Raw genomic sequence first — 22,425 nt, forward strand, 5'->3', positions numbered from 1 at the left:
TAATATACTTTATTTATAGTTTCATCAGCTTCTGCATTTTTTAAAATCCAGCCTTTCTGTAGATCAGTCTTCAAAGCAGCATATGAACATTAGAAAACATTAAAATCCAAAGGTTAGAAACAATTAGAAACAACATAGCAACTACCAGTAAAACAGCAGATAAAATTTTAAATGGAACATTCTCATGTTATATCCTGCCAAACAAAGAAAAGTCTGAGGGCCATAATAAAAAATTAACTTTGTAACAACCAGATATCTGTAGTCATAAAAATTCTTCCTGGCATCACATATGTCATCAACATATATTGGAAACCTGTCCAGTGTTTCCATTTATATTTTCAAGTCTCTGGCATCATTTCACTATTTCCTTCCATTTGTTGTTTGTAATGTGAACTGTGCACTGTATTTATAGGTTAATTATTTCCTCTTAGTTTCTAGCCCAGGGACTGCATGGGGTTAAAAAATAATCTTCTCTGGAAATGCATTTGTATTCATTTTATTTATTTATTTAGCTTCTATGCCACACTAATACTCCCATAGGACTCTCTATGCAGTTTACAACACAAAAAATATCAAACAGTATAATAATGAAATAAGTTAAAACAGTACATCAGTAATAATAATAATAATAATAATAATAATAATAATATATTTATACAATGTATAAATGAGTTCATTGCCATCTCAGAAAAGTTCAATAGATTTGACCTAAAATTAAGATATATTTTCTAGACATCCTTAAGTCTGTTCAGTCCTTTGCAATATGTCAAAATCTCTTGGAATTCTTTTTGCTGAAACCTGAATATGACAAATCATTTCAACATGCTTGTGTATAATCTATGTTCTTGATATATGGCACTGTACATGTCAATGTTTAGGGGTTTCCCATTAATTTTCAACATTATGCTCTTTCAAAAGAGGGACAACATAGGAAGCTACCTTATACCAAGTCAGTGCCAAAGTGATATTATTTGTGCAACTACAATTAACTTGCATGTTTAATAACATGTAAGTGCTGCATAACCCTAACACACACACACACACACACACACACACACACATACACGTGTGCATACACTGAAGAATAATATATGTCAATTCCCAAAATGCCATTCACACTGGGTTCTCCAATCCTTTAAGGAGTTTTGTCCATCAAAATTTTGTGTGTTTTGGTTAGTGGAAATCTTGGACTTATATGAAATCTGGTTTCATTGCCTTATTTATATAAAAGATCTACTCGTACTTAAACTTAATTTGTACTCTACAGGGAAAAATAGTATTAACCTAAGTGCCATCTTGTAATGGGGAAAATGATGCATGCATGCGTGTGTGTGTGTACACGCATATAATAGAAAATTCCCACTAGTCTCTCTCTCTCTCTTCCTCTTATTCCCCCTGTATGTATTCTATTTGGATAAAATAATTTAAAAGACTGGTGGGAATTTTCTTTCATCTGTTTATCAGTGTTGATAATGTTTCTTAGCCTCCAAATCAAAGATTGCTGTCTAATTATTTCAAGCATCAGTTTGTTATTGAAGAATTACTGCTAGTTTTATTGTTTCCGTTTTCTTGTAAAGACCAATAAAGGCTGTGCTGCCAGCAGTGACAATAATTTTATCTACTAAAAATTCCTTTGATGTTGAAAACTGCCTTAAGGGAAAATATACTAATAAATGTATGAAGATTTTATTTCCAGGGGTTTAAAATGTATATTTAGTTAGCATACATTTATTTAAGATAACTTTGTCTCTAATTATTCAGGGCTGTGATGCTTTGGGGTTTTTTTTTCCTCATTAAAGCTGATTAAGAAAATGTTCCTCGCCAAATTATATTTGGCATGTTTTTGTTTGCCAGCTTATGCAGGTCTAAAGCATTTCACAGTCAGAGGTGCTGAAAGCATCTAAATCTGAAGTAGTAAATATGCTGTGTGACAGGGTAGTCTTACCTATGCAGTTGCTTTACAGATCTATTTATTTACATGTTTTATTCCCAGCCTTTATGGGCCTAAACCAGAGCAGGTTTGACAAATAAGCATCAATACAGTTAAACACTGAAGAAAAGCCAGTGTTGAAACAATCAAGTTGAAAATATTCATCCAAAGAACCAAAAGAAATGCATCAAAACAACCAGACTTTTTAATTGTATAATAATGCCACAAGCAAAGCAGCACAAAACTGGGAGTGGCAGCTAAAGGGGGAAGAACTCCTAACACAGAGCTAAGCTGTCTGTTATTATGGTAACTCTTCTGTCTCTGTCTCTCTCCCTCCCTCCCTTTCTTATTTCCTTCCTTCCTTCCTTCCTTCCTTCCTTCCTTCCTTCCTTGTTCTGCTTTATTTTGAGCAAGACCACATACCAGGCTGAAGCAGAAAATTTCTCATTTCTCTTTGGCCCCCAGTGGTGCTCTTCAACAAACAGAAATCAGGAATGATCATTTTCATAAGGAAATTGGTATGGAGGCCTGATCCTGGCTACTTTTCTTCTGAATAAAGGTGTTAGTTTAAACATGCTCTTACGAACAAAGGTCCTTCTGGTAGCATGCCGTTTGGTTCACTGTTACCTTGTGCATAAGCAAAAAGAAAGTCAGTTGGTGGGAGAGGCAAAAGGTGACAGCTATCAGAATTATTGATCCCAGGGACAGAGGAAACTAGTGCAGATGATAGGATTAACAAGTCCAAAGTAAATGTAACTACAAGACTAATTCACACATGCATACCCCAAATTGCTGTATGTGACTATAAATACAAATAAGGTAGACTGAAATGTAAGAAGCTTAAGCAAAAGGTGAGTTCACATGACACAACAACCCACAATGGAAATAAGTCACAGTGAGCGGCTTGTTGCGTAAACAACATGTGATGTGAAGAGAGTATATATTCTGCCACTTCCTTTTGCCAGTACAAATTATTAACGTTGATCTGGCTTGACAGCTCACCTTTTGACAGCTGTCAAGCCAAACCAAAGATGGGGAGAAGGTATTTTGGAGTGTGTCTGGGTCAGTCTCCAGGGTTGGTTTACCACTAATAATCTTCTTGGACATTGCCCTGGCAAAGTTCCCATTTTTGGATGCCTGTAAGTGATTACTTGTGCATTTGCAAAAGACTGAAACATATTTTTAAAAGTCAATGTGCAAAGCTATTTGTGCACATCAGGGGATGCATTTTTAAAAATAAAATTGGTGGGTAACCACAGACAGCCCTTCCAAGGTTACCACTTAGGTGGTTTGAAGAGGCTGTCAGAGTTTGTCAAAATAAGGTTCATAAAAGCTGGCTGTCGTGCCAGAGATCTCATTCAAAAAAAGTAAACATGCTTAAAAAAAAAAGCTTAAAAAAAGTAAAGGAAAAAAATGGCAGGAGCAGCCAAAAATTGCACTCCAGCAGAGAGGGCTGCAAGCAAAAGTCCCTTCCAAATGTCAGGTCTCAGTGGCAGATGCCCAGGCAAGCTGAATAAGAGTGACAAGGGGATTTTGCTGCTCTTTCCAGGCAGCTCACAGTGGAGTCAATTACTCAGCTTCAGCTGACATGACAATGCATCACGGGTACAACAACCCACAAGTTTTCAGGTTGACTTGTTACCTTCAAAACAAGCTACTATAAAGGAATCAGACCAAGTTCACATGACACAACAACCCTCCATGGCTTGTCAGTGACAATATGTTGTGTTGTAGCAACTCAGACACTAGGACCTAAGGATGCAATCCTATGCACATTTAGGCAGAAACAACCCTTTAACTCCCAGATTGCGTCAACCAGCATGGCTGGCTGAAGAATGAAAGGTATGGGGCTTTTCCCTGCATAGGATTGTGTCCTAAAAGAAACTAAAGCTAAGGACATGAACCAGGCCCTAAACAGACATTTCTATCTGTTTCTAGCAGCTGTATCTCCTGATAATTTTTACCTAGGTACTAAAAGCTCACTTGCCCCCTATGCTAGGGTTCTAATCTGGATCTAGAAACCTGCATTTTCTCTAGAGTAGAAATAAAAACAAAGTTATGGATTAAAGTAATGTCAGTTTAGGCCCTCAGTCCTCCAGTTTTTCAGAACTGCAGCCTGGTTAAAGCAATGTGTATAAGAAAGATTTTAACTCCTAAGTCTGTGAGGTTCCTGATCCATTACAGGAGAAGCTATCCATGGTGTTATACAGAGAGGAATCTATTTTAGGCCTAGAGTTCAGGATCAAGGATATCAGGTGTGAAGCTGAGAATAAAAGCTGAAATGGAAAAGGTGTCCACTGACTTACGAGTCGCCAGCATCCTCTGGCAATATAGAGGTAGTGGGATAAAACTAAGATTTAAAGGATTTTCATACAGAGACTGTCTTTTAAACAATCGCTTTCTGCTATAGTGATCCATTTAAATGAAATAAAAAATCAAAACATGCCTGGGATAATCTTTATTAGGACTAATTAAAGACTTACGGCATTGTCAGCAAGTTTTGTAGAGCTCTCCTTTTTAGACTGGGTGTTATATTAAACAAAAATAGCAAAAGAGGGAGTGGCATGGTAGAAAATGTTATGTAGGCCATGGAGTATTTAAAAATATATACAGAATTGCAGATTCAGAATTTAAAAGGAAACATTTATTTCATTGCTTATGTGATTAAATATAAAGAAAGGAATCATACTATATGTGTGGGAGGGGACCCAGGTTACCAGTTTTTACTGGATCCAAGAAATAGTTCCTTGACCCCTGTTGGTGGGAAGGAGGCATGACTGGATATTTTAAGCTATTGCTATGGCTATTACCACCTACATCTAGCCTTACACAGATCTCTTAGACTACAGTGCCGACTTTTCTTTCAGACTTGTTTGCCATCTCCTTGAACTTTGCTATCGGCAAATCAAATAGATAATGAATTGTTCATTATTATTTTGGTCTGCTGATTACACAGTTTTACTTAAATTATCCAATCAAGGTATCATTCAATCAAGGAATAACTAAGAAGGTATAAAATCGTGGTACTCAGCATAAACTGTTTTAAATTCACTAAAGAAGATTTTTTTAAAAGAATAGCTATATGGTTTCTATGACGACATTAAGTGTTGTTTTGCAATTTACAGGTCACACAGTTTGTAATAACATAGGAATAAGATTCCTTGCCTACATCGCTGGTAAAAATTATTGTTTCCACAAACTTTACATGTCATACAAATGTAACTTTTGATCCCTGTATCATATTCCAGATGGTTTCATCCATATGTACACTTTCCAATGCAGAGCCATATATTCTCTATCGAAGCATTTTCTATTGGCTTTTTAACTGATTCTGTTGCTTAGATTAAATTAACTTCATTTTATACTTTCTGTTCTAAGATTCTGGGTAATAAATATCCCACAAGTCAAGTTATTTATTAATGGAAATTGTATAAATAATCCCTTTTCTCAGATTGCTTTCATCCTCTACATAAGCTTAGCCAGAGATAAATGATGTATAAGATTAATTCCAATGGTAAATATGGTATCCACTTGAATAATTCCACATATAATTTGCCATGCCACTTCCTTCTCTACTGAGTTCCACTAAATGAAGCTGTATCCAATTTCTCTGCTTCAAAAGGCATGTGGCTCCATCCATCCATCCATCCATCCATCCATCATTTCTCTATCTATCTGCAGGTACTGCATTTAACTATGTTAATACTTTTGCACATTTTAGTAGTTCACACTCGTTTCAACTTATGGCTTGTTAAGTTTATGACAAAATAGGAATACTTTTTCAAACACAATCTTTGTTTATCTCATGTTGCATATATAATAGTCCATTTAAAGATAATTTATCTTTCGCCATACCTATAAAGTTCTTTATTTTGACCCCAAATAATCATGTTAGACTCTGACTGTATGCATTCTAAGCCTCCTGCAACAACCCATAATTAGTTTCCTTTTTCATTCTGTTGAAGAAATATTAAAGAGCAGAAGGAGAAAAGTGTAAAGATTGTGAAAGGATGGTCAGGTGCAACAGACTCTAGTTCTTAACTATATGGTAAATGTCCACTTTCAATAAAAGTAGAAGTATGCATTCTTTATGAATATTGTTATTCTAATTAATGTCAAAAGTCCAACACTATTTATATAAGAGGAAGGGAAATTAATAAAGAAAGGTGACATGATGAATGACCACAATTCAACAGGCTATGAAGTACAGAGTAGGTTGAATAAATAGGTAGATTTTTTATTTTTCTTATTAATATGAAGCAGACTGATTAAAACCTGGATAACATTATCCCACTGACAAAGTTGTGTCATGAAAGTTGCTTATTAATATTAAGAAAACTACCTGCAATTTAACTGGGACCATAGTGGATATTTTTAAATCAAATAGGCAAAATTTATGGATCATCTTACAGTCTTCATCTATTGAGGGAACAAAATCATTTTGGTAGATTCCAAAATGAATTCATTTTATTGCAGTCCCAAATCCTGGACTATATCCAGAACAAATGTGTTTATGACTAAGCAGAATGAATGCACCTTCTGAAAGGAAAACGATGGATATTACGCCATGCAATGCATGGAACTAGGCACTACTGCAAAAACTACCATCACTGAAAGCAATCACTGTAGACGGGTAACATAAACATCGTTACAACAACAGCAACAAAAAAGCAACATAGCTCCCTTGGCTATAAACAAAAATACTGATAATGTAACATCTAAGCTGCATCCATGTTACAGTAAAACCTTGAGCAGGCCCACTGGAAGGTCACCAAAAACATATAAGCTTCCAAGATCTCTTAATCAGGCAGAAGGTTATAAAAATAGGTGGGGTACAATGGGTGGGGTGGATTTGGGAAATGCCAGCTTGTAGAAAATCAGATTCTCTGGCTACTGCACTTTAACATCATGGGCCACAAGCCTCTGCTCAGTTTTACACAGTTCATTGCACAACAGATGACCAAAACTGTACACAATGATAACATCCCACTAAAGTCCACTATTTTGTTCTCTTAAGGATTTAAGGATTCTCTTGAGCATTTGACATCTCTTCACCATCATATAGAGCAGAAATGTTTGTGTAGGACCATACAACACTCACAATTGTGTGAGAGTATTTTGACAGAATCAACAATATCGTCTGTACACTTTTTGATGCTAATCCCTGTTCCCTAGCTGTAATGCTTGAATAAAGCTGAAAATCATCAAAGCACTCTCATAAAATCCGACCCAGTAGAAACAGTTGCATAAAATAGTGGGAGACGGGCAGTGAAATGCCTTATAGGAGCAATATTCTTTTTCATATACAATCATAATAAACTTGGGATGCTATTCTAAATTTTTATGTGTCTGTGCCATGAAATTACTTCTCAAATGCATTAAAAACTTAATTTTATTATCTGGGGATATCTCTATGTGATAGAGGTACAGAGCTGCTGTCTGAATAGACCGGAGAACTAGTTTGGTGTTGGGTTGCTTTCATTCAAGCCGCAGAAGTCTGGGGTAACTTGGATCTTTTATACACAGTAGTTCAGAGATGGCCAAACTGTACATTTTGGGGCTGCCCTAGAAAATAATTTTTGCCTCTGAGCATGTGATCAGCAAGAATTTATTCTCAGAACTCTGCTCACAGCTGTTCACTCCCCCATTTACCTACAGGCTACAGTCTAATTTAGGGGGGCAGAGGCTCTTTTTTTAATTGCTATGGCTGAACATTTGGGAGTTAAAATGTTTTATGATTTACTGCAAATCCAGTATGATCTACCAGCAGATCTGGATAAATCCTTGGTCTGCCTCCTTTATAGGGATAGTTAGAAAATAAAACTAGCTTCAGTATGAGTGATTCTAGTTACTTCTAAAGCTGTAGAAACTTGAGCCATGGGTGTGCTGGTTACATTTCTCCTTATGAAACATATTTGCATTAAAATAGTATACTTTAATAAAGGTTGGGAATAAGAAAATCAGATGTCACTGCTGCTTTATTCTAAGTTAAAGTAGAAATAATCCTCACAATAGATTGATGTGGAAATTATTAGGATATCACAAAAACAAGATTATGACTCCAGGTGGATGAACGCAGTGGGAGCTGATGAACTCTTTTGAACAAGAGACCTTGTTTCCATACAAATGCCTTTTAAAAATACAGAAGCAATAGCAGGTCACAAACTGTTTCTGAAGCATGTTTTCCCCCCTTTATAGGCTAAGTCCTATAATTCCTAGTGCAAATTTGTTCCATTATCAGCCTCACCATTGTGTTTTTATGTAAGGAAGGCGATTTTGTATATAATCATATCTATTTAATGCAACTATTAAAAAGGTATAATTCCTTTGTTAAGCCAGCAATGGATAAGAACTCCTAGTTCCTGTTCTGTGAACAGTTGTTTCAGCTGCAATGTAGGATACTACTCTTTACCTATAAAACAACTAGAGAACTTGGGTTACTTGGTAGTCCATAAATATAATAAAATAAATTAATCCCAAAGACTTTGTCAAAAGGTCTACCCAATTTTACCTGCCTCTGGTTATCTTCCATAACTTATGCTATGCTATGCCAGACTTTATACAACCAATATATGCCCTCCTCTCCTGTCCCTTCTTCCAGTTGATTCTGATGGCCACCTTATATAAGGTGTCAAACCGATCACAGACTCCTTCTTTAAACAGTAGGACAGGGACAATCAGTCTTCAACACAAACTGTCCTGTTGAACTTGACAATTGGCCTGTGGCCTGTGGAAGTGTCCTCTCCTGCCAAAGGTAGGAAGACCTTAGCTGAGGCAGAGGCATGGGAGGAAAGATCTCAGTTCTTCCTTCCCATGTGTATTGTGCGTGCACCTCCTACCATATTTCAGGCATGCGCATGGGAGGCTACTCATTCGAGTGGATCTATCAGCTCAGATTCCAAAGATAAGATTGTTTTTGAAATGGTTCAAAGCCCAGCTGTGATTCAAGGTCCTGAGACTCCACAGGAATAAGTTGTGGGGGAGATTAGCCAGATGGAGGTACCAGTCTACTTGGTTGTGCGAACAGGGAGGAGTTCCAGGGTGAGGGATGAGACTTGGCATGGGTTGTTTTTCTGATGGGGGACTCCTGCCTCTTGAAGAGGTGGACCTGGACATTTGAAAACATCATCATCATAATGAGAGAGAGAGATCCAATTAGGGGCCATTCACAGTGCCCCTCTCCAGGGCTAAGACACAGAATGGGTTCATAAAGAGAGCTTTGGGTACTGAATGGGTTCAATAATAATAAAAGATTATTGGCAAAGAAACTCTGGTGAGACTGATGTTGCTGGGCGGGAGAAGCACAGTTCACAACAATGTGCTACCTAGACCCTATCCTGTGCATCCTATTTAAGCATGGAACAACACATATCTTTCAACATTGTTTCACTATTTAGTCTACTCCATGGCCTTACCTGGAGTGAGTGACACCACTCTCTGGCAGCCATATGGGCACCCAGGTAAAGTTTAGGCTCCCCACCTTATTCAATGGGCTTCTTCTGACTAGCGTTCCACTCCTCCTGAGCTGTCAAATGAGAAGAATTTCTAAGACAAATTCAAAAATTGGAGTGTGACCACTTTGCTGCAGACTACAGTCTCTTCAGTTGATTTGCATCTCTTTTTGCAATATTTTGTTCATGTGTGTATTGATTAAAAAAACCCAAAAGCAGTTTAAACATGATTGCATTAAAACTCTGAGGCAGAGGCCCTAATTTCAACATTAAAAAAAAAATTCAACCTAGTCCGGGAGTCCTCCTTGAAGGAGATTAGGAGGAAGAGTCCCCAGATAAGGGACTTCTCTGTGGTGGTACCCCGACTATGGAATACACTCCTCAGAGAGGTTTGCCTGGTGCAGATGTTATATTCTTTTCGGCGTCAGCAAAAACTTTTTTAATGTTCCCATTATTTTAATGTTTAATTGATTTTAATGTGGGTTTTAATTGGATATTATGGTCGAATGCTGTGGAGCAGTTCTATTTTATTTATTTATTGTAAGCTGAGACATTCTGTAGGGGATGGGATAGAAAAGCTTTTAATAATAATAATAATAATAATATTCCTCTACCCAAAAGAATGGTGGTATAATTATTTGTACAGTCAGTGTGTATCTTGGTAATGAAGAGATTGGAGCTGATGATAGAAAGGAAGGGAAGGAACCAAAAGCTGTGGCAAAGTACAACTGAGCAAAGATAGAATCATAGAATTATAGAATACTAGAGCTGGAAGGGGCCATGAAAACCATTGGGTAAAAAGCCCTGTTCTTGCAATTTACATCATCCCATTCAGATGACCTTGAATGTCTCTAGTGTGAGAAAGCCCATGACTTCTCTCGGCAGCTGGTTCCACTGTCGTATTGCTCTTGCTATTCTCAGTTCATTTCCAGCTTTAGCCTTTCTGATGCCATCCCTACAATTCCTTGCTATTTGTTTATACTCTGTGGCCTGGCCCTGCTTCCACTTCCTGTACATAATTTTTTTTCAGATTGTCACTTAACTCTTTGTGGAGCTACATGGGCAAAATCTTCTGGATTTTGGTCTCTGCACAACATCCACAAGATGGCATGGGATGAGGTGGCTATTCTGCTCTAGAGATTTCTGGATGAAACAAATTAACTAGATCCATTTTAATCTGACTTCTGGCTTGGATGCTGATGCTCCTTGCAAATGATGCTGATGTTCCTGATCCAGCTGCTTTGTGGCAAATTTGTTCAGTGTGAAAGGGAGCAGGAGCATATGAATTATTTCCAGAAAGATCTCAAAACCCTTTTTCTCAGGTCTCTTTCCTTGCATTCTAAGAACTCTAATTGGCTCCTGTTTAGGAAAGTTTTTCATTTGTTTTTGTTTTAAAAATTGCCTCGTCCCACTCAGTGATAATGCCCTAATTGCAAATCCAGTTAGATTTGGCTACATGACTGTGCCGCTCGGTGCAAACTAATACCTATTAGAGAAGCTTCACCTTGTTGAATTGTCACATAGCCGATTGGCTGCATTGGCTGCTCTGGTGCCATCTTGGTCCTCAAATCAGCCTTCTGAGAAGCTGTGATGTTGCATCGTCTGCCAGGGCCAGACCAGGAGGCTCACCACAATGTACTGCTCCTACTGCTAGGAGAATGCCTCTTACAGGTGAGACCTGAGACTGGATTTGCCTCCACTCAAAATTACAAAAAAACTATTGGTGTGGAGGGTAAATGTGAAAAGTAACCTCCTTTTAATTTTGACTTGGTGGGTTTCAGTTTTAGTAACTTGAAATATTAGATAATGAAATTAGACACCATGGCTTCTCTTTTGAACTGTGTTTAGAATATAGAGTTCTTAACTGCTGAAATGGAAGTATGCTAACAGTATGTAGTAAGGATGTAGGTATCACTAAGTCAGTGGACAGGTGGCGATGACATTTTTGGATCTGGCACACAGAATCTTCCTACTATATTTGGCTGAAACCTGGGGATCAGCTTCAGCTTAGTTAGCTCTTCCATTTCTGAGACAATAATAGCTGACTATGATGTGAAATTATTATTATTTTACTTCAGCTGTCTGAAGGTGTATTTGCATGCATGCATTTAGATTGATCCTTTGCAGAAAAATGGTGTGATGTGGTAAATAAGGTGCTGGGCTTGGATCAAGGAAACCTAGACAGTTTCTAGGTTTTTAGACTAGGAGACTAGAGGAAATGCTATTATTCTGCATTGAAGGAAAGGAAGGGAACTATAGGTGCTTGTCTGGATCAGACCAAAGTTCAGCATCCTGTTTACCACAGTGGTTAACCAGATGTCCAGGGAATAAGGGCAATAGCTTTGAGTGGGGATTGTTTTCCAGTGACCATAGCTCAGAGAAGTGATGCCTCCAATCCAGGGCCAGCTAAGCCATGGTAAACCATGGTTCCAATTACTTCCTGCAAATGATATATCGGGTTCTGTCAAAATGAAGTTACAGCCTTAAGCTATGAGGGTAAAATAACATAGACATGGAACTCCTTTTGCCATCATGTATGGTCAGGTGTGAGTCTCAAGCGTGCTGGACTTATGAAATACTGATTTTTTTTTTAACTGAATTTGTCGTTCCGTGTCATGTAAACTGTTACTTATCTGTTTTATTGTGTCTTCCTGTGTAGTGAGTGGGTGGAATCAGTCCATCTGATATAATTTTATTGAGTTTTAGTGATTGTACCCTGCATTAGGATTATTATAACGAAAAGTAAGTAATCAATTTCATAGATTATAAACATTATTTTCTGCAGTGCACCTTAAATTCTCAGGCATGATATAGCTTGTACTTGAAAAACATGTTCTTTCACATCTGAGGGATAATGTCATGGCCCATGCATTCATTTCTTCCTTTTACCATTTGACAGGGCCTGCGTCCAGCACTACTGTGATAGATGGCAAGAACGGAGCAGTTCCCATGCCACATATGAAAGTGTCCAAGAGATCCGTTTCAGAGGACTTTGCGACAACATTCAGCTCACCGGCAGCATGGCTCCTTGTTGTTGCCCTTATCATTACCTGGTCAGCTGTGGCAATTGTCATGTTTGACCTGGTGGATTACAAGAACTTGGCAGGTGAGATTCATATATGCCATAGAACATAAGGCAAGATTACTATGGCTACTCTCGGAAAGGTTTTTCTGCAAAACACTAAGAGGTTGATTTCTCCAAATAACCAAATGAAAAAAACTCCATAAAATGGTATAAACAAGTTTCCAATTCTAAGTATCCAATATGCCAAGTTTTTATCCATATCCACATTTGCCATTGTGTTGGTATCAGCAATGAAAGGCTGGCATTTTAGGTGAGGTGTGCACTTCCTTGAGAGCCTGAGGTGTATTGTGCCAAGGCATTAATGCTGCTGACCAGCATTTGAAATTGGACATTATCAGCCATAGTGGATTCGTACTGACTCCCTGGCTCAGGTAGCACTTTTGGAAAGGAAAGGTGTTTAGCTATTCAAGTGTTGTGTATTGAACAGTATGAATAAGGAGGCCTCTCGAACCCTTTCCTTGGCTTCTAAATTGATAGTATATGATTTGTGATTTTCTACTTCACTGTGGAGACCCCATGTGAATGCAGAGATGCTACACCAAATGGGTTCCAGGCATTTTGTCCTTCAGAGGAGTCCCAGCTTCCCACCTTCCCTGCTGCTGTCATGCCTGGTCTACCCCTGTGGCAGGCAACCAAACCAAGCAGAGGGTGGTGAAAAGACTGACTGGTGTAGCACTTTCCTTTACAGCACGTCATGGCTGCCCAGGGCTCATTGGTGGTGCTGATGGTAGTGGTTGGACACACACTTCTGCCACATACCATGAGTCTGGCCGCATGGTGCCTCTTGGCACCAATGCGCCCCAGAGACTTTTCTTGACACCTACCCTTTCCCCACTCTTTTAAAACCTTCATATTGGCAGCCAGAATGGCTGTGAAATAGATTTTTGCTGAAAATTGTGGGTTATTCAAGACATATAGACCATATAGCAAACAGAAGGTGTGTACATTAATTGGCAGACTTTGTTTGGTTCATTACTCAGTGCCATTAGCAGGCTGAAAATATGCATTTTGTGTACATTTAAATCTGAGGATGTTCAATATTGAATTGTTTCAATCTAGTAAAAGTTTAACATAATGTGTGAGGCTAATAGTAGTCCCATAACTTTGAACAGTAGAGTGTAGTGGAAATAACGGGCTTTGGCTTAGTTCTGAGCAACGTGAGAACCATAAAGCCATGGACACTACAATTCAGGCCACCACAGTGTCTTGCATCTTGCCAAATGCTGGACTATCCACACTCTCTGTTCTTGCAGTTTTAGTCAGAGAGAAAACTGGGGGGGCTTATTGCAAGTAGTGAGTCACCAAACTTGCTTATCACCACATTTGGATCGGTGGATGACATATCGTTGCATAATTGTCCGTCAGTTTTTCTCCGTCAGCGGAAAATGCTGCTGTCCGATTAGTGATAAACATGGTGTACTGGGAATGTTTTTTCTGGAATGTTTTCATAAGCTTATTTTGGGCTACAGTATAGATGATCATTTCTATAGTGATGTGCCACAATATCAGCGAGAGCACTCAAAGCTCCAAACTGGCCATGTCCTGTCAATCAATCAAATAGCTGTCCAATTAGTGTGATTGTACCCAGCTGTATCTGGAGGTTGCGGTCCACAGTCTCAACTATTTTTCTGCAAAACAGAAAGATGAGGAGTGAAAAAAATCATAATTCATCTGGTACAAATAAACCTATCATATATAAATATGTGTGTATGTACACACTGGTTTCTTATTCCAATACCTTTTAGACTGTTGTGGTACAAGATAACAAGCATTGTTCTTGAGCACTCCCCCTTAAATTTCATTCAGGATTATGAGGATCAAACTGAGATTCTTTGAGGTTTTTTTCAATCATAAAATATTTACATTCTTCATGCACTTACAAAGTATCCAGTGAGTTTGGTATGGGATACGTGGTTGTAACTAATAACTGGTTTAGTTTAAGAAGTTTGCACAAGCTTCTTTGTTTGTATATTATTCTTCTGAATACCATTAATGCTGTAAGTCTATTAAAATATTATGTATGTCTATTAAAATATGAATTAGTCAAAATAATACATTTTCTTCAGGTTAAGCTGTATGTTTTACTAAAATGTTTTTTATTATTCTCTACTGAAAAGTTTTTAATATATTTCGGCTCGGGCAGAGGCTAGTCTAAAAGAATTTACACATAAAGTAGCTTTCCAATATTAGGAAATTAGACAATATCTAATACATAAACATGTATGCATACATTATCTTCATTTGCACATTTATTTTTAATTGTGCTCTGTATGTTGCTGTCTTCAAATATAATTAACAATTATTAAACAAATCTTTGTGATCCAAACAAAGCCATTTAAAACATTTGCAATTATTTGACAAGGGCAGAAATGAACTAACAACCAAAATTTAATTCACAGTATATTCATTAATATTGGAAAGTTAAGCAAGATAATTTGAACTGATAAAACTGCTAGTGACTTATATGCTAAACAATATTAACTAACTGGGACATCCGTAAACTTTTGCATACGTCGAGGTTTGTATAGAAATTTATATGTTCAGTGAGGGATAGCCATTCATCACACTTAAGCAAATGACATCAGAATCAAAAGTGTTCCTCAGTTTTTCTTTCAAGTACTAACACCAGTGAGAGTTTTTAAAGGGTGCTTGATAAATTGACTGAACTATAATTGTTCCATAGGTTTTGGGAACTGTGCAATTCCTATGTTTCCCAGCTAAGTCTCACCCAACTGAGCTAATGTTTACATGCTCTAGGTAAGCACAGACCCTGGCCTATGTAACTGTAGGTGTAGTTGAAGGCAGTCCCCAGGTTATGAATGAGTTCTGTTCCTGAGAAAACAGAAATCTGTCTGTTTGATGTATAGTCAGCCCCCCACATTTGCAGAGGGTGGGAGCACAGGACCCTCATGAAGGTGGAAAAACTGCAAATATCTCTAGCTTCCCTTTCCTCACCCAAATTCACCAGGTCTGCCTCTTTGCAGCAAGGAAATACCAGAAAGATTTCCTTCTCTGAATGCACAGGGCAGAAAGGTCTGCTTTGGAGACTCTCCCAGTCTCCTTTTCACTTCTTGCTCTATGGTGATGATGATTTCTTGCAATATATATATATATATCTATATAGATATAGATATAGATATAGATATAGATATAGATATAGATATTTAAATTAATAGGTTTTACGGCAGTTTGTTCATCAGCATGGGTTCACTGTAACTCAGACATTTGTAACTCAAGAACTGCCTGTATCAGGTTATGCCTGCTGTCACATAACAGGAAGGAAGAGTCTGCCTTGGCTTTAGTTCATTCAATTAGGGAGCTTCTCCGAGCATGAACAGATAAGATTTTATAAATCTGTTATTCTTATGATTTGAGGATTTCCAGGAGTGATATTCTTTGTACATTGCTTTGGTGTCTCCTTAAACATGGACTTTGGGGTTCCTTTTCCTTTTTTCTGTGCAGAATGTAGATGAATAATAAAGAGAATTATGAAATTGAGAGTATATTGAGCTTTGGCTGTGGGATGCTATAGAAATGAAACTAATAACAAAATAATAATATATTGAAAAGGAGATCTAGTGTGATAATTGCACAATATAGCAGCCTCTTCCACCTATCAGTAATAGAGACAGTGTGCAAGAAAAGAAAACAGGAGCAAGAAAGAAATCTTGGGCTAGCAGTGAACAGCTTGAGGAAAGTGTCTGACTCAGTGTACAGCTGCTGCGGAAAAGGCAAACTCCACACTAGGCATAATTAGAAATGGAATGGAAAATAAGACTGTCCTTGGTACATCTGTACTTAAAATATTGTGTCCAGTTTGGGTCACCTCAACTTAATAGGGACATTATTGAATAGGAAAAGTACAGAAAGGGGAATGAAAATTATCAGGAGGCTGAAATATCTCCCCTATGAGGAGCTGCTGTAACAACTGGGGCTGTTCAGCTTACAAAAATGAGGAGACATGATAAAGGTGTTTAAAATTATGCACTGAGTGAATAAAATGAAGAAAGAGGCATTTCTATCCCTTTCCCAACCCCTGCCCTCTGTGGTCATTCTATGTGGAAAGGTTTCGGAAAGGCAAGAAGTTCTTCACACAGTGTATAGTTGTGGAACTATGGAATTCACTGCCACAGAAAGTCATGATGGCCACCAATCTGGATGGCTTTAAAAATGGATTGAATAGATTCATGGAAGAGAAGGCTATCGGTGGCTGCCAGCCTGGCTAGCTATGTGCTACCTTCTTCCCCAGAAGCGGCTTGCCTGCATACACCAGTTGCTGAGGAGCTCGGGCAGCCTGAGATCTTGCATCCTGCTTGAGCAATCCTGTGGCCACCTGGTTTGTCACCATGTGTACAGATGCCAGACTAGATAGACTCTTGGTCTGATCTAGCACGGCTTTTCTTATGTTATGTTCTTAGGTTTGCATTAAGAAAAATCATGCACTTTAAGTGTTTCTATGAAAATGCTCTTAAAACAATCAGGCCAATGAAAAGGTCCCACTGACTGATAACATTATGATCATCTGAAGTTTAATATGAATTACATGGAAACTGACAATTCAACCTGATTATTTGTGTGTGATTTCCACACCCTGCAATTTATAATGTTTATAATAGTTAAAATATTGAGCTCCTTGTGTACAAAAGGTAGCATGGAAGGCATACTCAGTGCTGGGTGAGTAGTGACTTTTCCTGGATTGGGACCACTACTAACACACAAGCCAGTTGATTGTTTTGACAATGGTGATTATCTTGTGGGGAATTGGACTTTCTACCTTCTCATCCACAGTGCTGGAAACAGCAGTTTTTGAAAATTACAGGCAAAGAATTAGATTAATCCAATTCGGATATAATAAGCATGAGGACTTCTTTTAAATCCATGTGGGGTTTTCTGAGATGCAACATTACCTAATCCTCACAGCAATTCTTAGAAGATAAAGAAACTGTGTTGCCATATTGAATGTGGTTATCAAAGAATAACGTCCAACTTTCTTGTCGCAAATGGGAAACAAAAACTCTCCAGAGAAGTAATTATGGATTTTGTTTGGGATGGTCCAAATATTGGATTAACTTTTTAATTGGCTAGAAGTATTTGTGGTTAATTGAATGGCCTCTGTCATTAAATGTTTGCAAGCTTATTTTTTAAAGCCTGATTTTAAATTATCTTATAAAGATGACTGAAACTAAACCTGCTGTTCTCATTGCTGCAAAAAGAAAAATCTGCCAGATCTAAATCTTCTTCCAGACCTAAAATTGTAAAGCAAATAATGCATTGGCTCAAGAGTTTCCTTTTTTTGAGTGGAAAAGCATATTTACATCAACTGTCTCCTTTGTATCCACTACCGTATTTTTATCTGTCCAAGTTCAGACATTACAGACTAAAAGGGCAGGCATCCAAGCTTAATGCACAAATGACTTAGGATCACATATCCTGGATTTTTTCTATCTGTTCATGTATAAAGTGTGAGCACAGCTATTGATGATAGTACTCTCTCTGCATAAACCATTTGAATTTTTCTTGAAACTTAAAATGGATAAGCTTCAACATTTGAGTGATTAGCCAGTATTCAGCCCTCCCCACCACCCCATCCCCAGCCCACAAATCCAGTTTAGCAGAGTTCAACTTTCAACATATAAAAATTAGGTTTCCTGAACCAGGACTCAAAATGTGGATTTGTCAATCCAACAGCCATGACTTGACTCACAGGAATTTCAGGTCTAACTTTCATCTTGGCTATGTGGGAAAGTATCAGCTCTAATGAAGACACTAGTAAAGGTTTTGGTATTTGTATGTGAAAGATGGTACCCTAACAATACTTTGTGGTATAAACTAACCTGTAGAAATGCATATTTTGTAGGCATTATTTTGACTTGGAGTCACTTCACATGTTATAAAACAAGCAGATATGTGGCAAATGTTTGTAACATTTGAAATGGACCTTAGTTTTGGTGAGGCCTTTGATACTCTTGTAAAGAGGTTATCAGTACAATGAAATGCTTCTGGCTTTTTATCTGTGGAGGCTCTGTAGATGGAAACCATGTTATTTACCAAGTAAATGCCAAGGGACTGTTTGGATTTAGGAAACGGATTAAGAGACTAGAAGATATAAAATGTATGTACCATAACCTTTCATTTTCCTACTCTTACTTCATGTGTATTTTGTTCTCATAGGAATACATCAACTTGATGTTGACAAAGATGTGGGGAAAGCTGAGCTCCCTAGAGGCAAGGAACCCATTTTATTTGTTTAAAACATTTCAAAGATATCTGGCATGCAGTTTAGTTATTTTGAATTGGACGATTGCTGCAGATGTTGCTTTTTCCAAATATATAGGGAATATAAAGAAAATCAGCACCATTGTCAACAATAATAACAAATAATAATAATAGTAACCTCACAAAAGTTTCTAGGAGCTTCACAAAGTGAGGTTAAAGAGGTAAATTTATAGTGGTGATTTATAGATCAGCTAAAAAGAAAAAGAAAAGAAGCTGTATTTCTTTATTTATTGCATTCCTCTAGCACATAATAGCCAAAACTATTTATAGAAATAAATAAAAAATCAAACACTGCAGATGGAGCTTTCATAGCTCCTCAATTTTTACATGTATTTTTAAGGAATCGGTTTACACATTCAGCAACAAGCATCATGGAGGAGAAGCAGGTGCTAGATCTATATATGCAAACTGATTCAGAGTCAATACTTCAGCTTAATTAGGCAGTAATCATGTGCAGAGAATGATCTGAAGGTTATAGTTCAAATTCTGAGCCGAAGGGACACTCAGCAACAGTATATATGTTGCTCTAAATCCTTTGTTTTATAAGCGGGGTTTCTATCCTATTGAGTCACCCTTCTTATGGAAAACACCTGACAGAAAAGACATTCTTAGTCATTTCACTTCTTCCTGCGGCCAGTCCCTCCATCTGTTCTTGAGGGTCGGTCCTCTGGAATAGATTTAGGGACTTGAAGCCATTCTTCAATTGTTAAGAATGGCTTCTTTCCTTGCACAGCTGGCAGGCAGTTTGCTCATGTGGAAGCAGGTAGGACTTGGTGTGCTCGTTCCCTTGCTGGTACCATATACATTAAATGGTGCTGTGCACACAGGCCTGAAATTTGCAGTTGTGTGTGAGTATGTGATTCTTAACACTGTTTGGAGAACCATGCACAAAACAGAACTTAAGTGCAGCCAGCTTTGACAGCACCAAATATCTGTCTATAAAAAGTGGACTGGTCCATGTCGACCATTGGTTCTGTCCAAGTGGACACTTTCAACCATTGTTTGGCAATAAGGAGGCCATGACCACTGTGCAACTGTTTCTCTGTGCTGGGTTCATGCAGGAACAAACCATGAAGCTTTGTTCTCATCCAAGCTTTCCAGTGCAGGAGTATTTAACTGAAATGTGTATGCATAAATACACCACTTTTCGCTGTCTAGCAAATAGAATTACAGCTTTGCATTTCTCCCTTCAGAATTTGACCTTTTGGCCTCTTTTCATAAAACATTTATGCTCTTCTTAATAAGCCATAAAGTATTCCCTATATTTGAGTTTTTTCCTACTCTATTACGTGAGCTGCCCTTGCAGTCTTGGGAGGCTTCGGAAGAAGCACTGGCAGTAAAAAAACTGCTGAAGCAACATTGTACAAGGCCTTTAGAATATTTAAACAATGTGTGGTAAAACACATAGATAAAAGAATGTGAGAGAAATGCAGTACTCAACTTTGTTACATTAGATGCTTTTGCTGGAAATGACATTAAAGAGAGGGATCCAATTCATTTAATAGCTATACTGGGGAGGAAATTTTGAGAAGTGCTCCACTTTTACAGGCGTATAGTGCTATAGGGGTAAGCAGGTTGTACTTAACTCAAAAGCCTCCTTCTGCATCTCAGTTCACCTGATTCACCTCAGCTCTGTGGGCCAAATTTAACCCACCTAGAATCCAGTCTGGCTTGCCAGGACTCTTTGAATGGCCATTTCCCCTTTCCTTAGCTTTGGGAAAGTTACAAGCCTTTTCCCTACATGGTGGTTAGGAAAAGGCATTTGGTGGTTTCTTCACTTTCTCCTGTCTTTTCTACACCATACTAAAATGCTGAAACACTTCTCCTAAGATGTAGTAAGTAAGAGATCTAGGCTAAAATATGCTGGCAAAGTCTGCATTTTCTGGCCCTGCCCTCCACTAGAATGTGGCACCCAAGTGCTTCTCCAAAATTAAATTTGGAAAGAGATTTCACATGCCTGGATTAATGGCACAGCTGCCCTGTTCTTTTCTCCACTGGGTTACTTTATCTGAGCTAAAGAAACAGCATGACTTGGTAAGGTTATAAACTAGGGCTGGGATCAGAATTCAAAGTAGGAACAGGCAACGGTGTAAGTACCTGCTTGAATTCCAGTGAGCTGGTCTCCTGCTTTGATTCTGCTTGTATCTCGAAAACCTCCACTATCTGCTAACCCCCCATGAAGGTGGGGAAACACTTGGGAAGTGGAATGGGGATTCAAAGGAGAAAGGCCTCTCGGCTTCGAGGAGTTTACTGCTAGCGATCATAGGTGTCAGGATCCAGTAACTCTGGGACTACTCAATCTGGAATGGCCACCACAGAAATTGACATATTGGACCCAGACCCTAAGAACATAAGAACAGCCAATGCTGGGTCAGACCAAAGGTGCATCTGGTCCAGCACTCTGTCCACATGGTGGCAAACCAGCTGCCCACAGGATCCCTCAAGCAGGATGGGGCAAGACCTCCTCCTGCCCAAGCTCCTCAGCAACTGGTGCATGCAGGCAGGCCACCTCTGATGAAGGAGGTCACATGCCGCCAGAAAGGCTAGTAGCCACTGATAGCCTCTTGCCTCATGAATGTATGAGTACCAGCTAAGAGGCAAACTTTATACGAGCAAGCTCTTCCCTCCAGTGGCTGCCTCAGCAGTGCTGGTTTTATTGCTAGTTGTGGTTCATTGTCGGCATCTTGCCTGATCCTTGCTCCAGCCACTTCCTGCCTTGCTGTATCACTGTAGCAACAGAGATCTTTGTGGTGGCTACTGCTGGCCTTCAACTTGCCTACTACTCCAGCCTTGCCTTCAACTCTTGCACTTGACTTCAGTCTGACCCTGCCATGCCGGGTACCTGTTCCCTTTTTCTCTGGCCTTGCCTTGCTCCTGGCTCTGCTTTATCTTGCTGGAATCTGTCCACAGACTGTCTCTGGACCTTGCTTTTGGCTCTGGTTGGGCATGACTTGTTGGTACGTGACCGCCATTGTTCTTGACCCTGCCGTGCCCTGAGTTCTGATGCCTGGGTCCCAGTGGCTCTGTCTTGACTCAGCAGCTCATGTCCTGGGCCATGAAAGCAAGGTTGAAGGGGAAAGCCTATGACCTCTAGCTCTAAATACAGCTGTCAGTGACCAATGCCTGAAGTAGGAGGAACTGCTAAGAAACTCCATTTACAGCTCCTGCTGCTTGTTACTCCTTCTCCTTCTCCGTGGTTATTTTTCCCCTTTGGAAAAGAAGGAGTAGATGGGGGAAGACTTGATTCAACTGAGTCATCTGAGCAGTTCTTTTAAATGTTCTAAATCTCCCTGAGGGCTTTTGAGAATTCAGCAGGAATGCTTGAAGGGCTTGATTGATTTCAGGGGCGAACCACCCTGCCTACAAGTACATCAGGGACTGGTATGAGTAAGTGCTGCATGTTGAGTGTATTACTGGTAGCCTTTGACGATAGTAGAAGATCAAAACTATCAATGCCGTCCTTGAGGACATTTACTCCTTAGTTTTCCTCAGTTTCTGCACTTTCTGCAGGCTTCCATTTTAGAAGGTACATTCTGAAATGACCATCATTCCATTTATTCGGTTTTATTTTTCATTCCATTTTTTATTGTAGAAAACTTTATTGAGATCAACTGCAGCTCAATGGTGGAGCACCTGTTTTGCACTCTGAAGGCTGTAATCACTGAAATCCCAAAACAGGGTCA

General features: G+C 38.7%; 1 protein-coding gene across 9 annotated transcripts in view; it reads left to right on the forward strand.

Annotated features, from left to right (window-relative positions):
* Positions 1 to 22,425, forward strand: part of TRDN (triadin) — a 224,992-nt gene that overhangs the window by 4,969 nt on the left and 197,598 nt on the right. For 8 of the 9 annotated variants that reach the window (XM_044425408.1, XM_044425434.1, XM_044425425.1 and 5 more), the window contains exons 2-3: positions 12,281 to 12,487; positions 18,638 to 18,691. In XM_044425408.1, the coding sequence (XP_044281343.1) occupies positions 12,281 to 12,487; positions 18,638 to 18,691 (261 nt within the window). The remainder of the gene's footprint in view (positions 1 to 12,280; positions 12,488 to 18,637; positions 18,692 to 22,425) is intronic. The other variant, XM_044425444.1, reaches the window with a different exon arrangement.

The sequence above is a fragment of the Varanus komodoensis genome, unplaced genomic scaffold, assembly GCF_004798865.1.
Source record: "Varanus komodoensis strain SLA01 unplaced genomic scaffold, ASM479886v1 scaffold1, whole genome shotgun sequence".
NCBI lineage: Eukaryota > Metazoa > Chordata > Lepidosauria > Squamata > Varanidae > Varanus > Varanus komodoensis.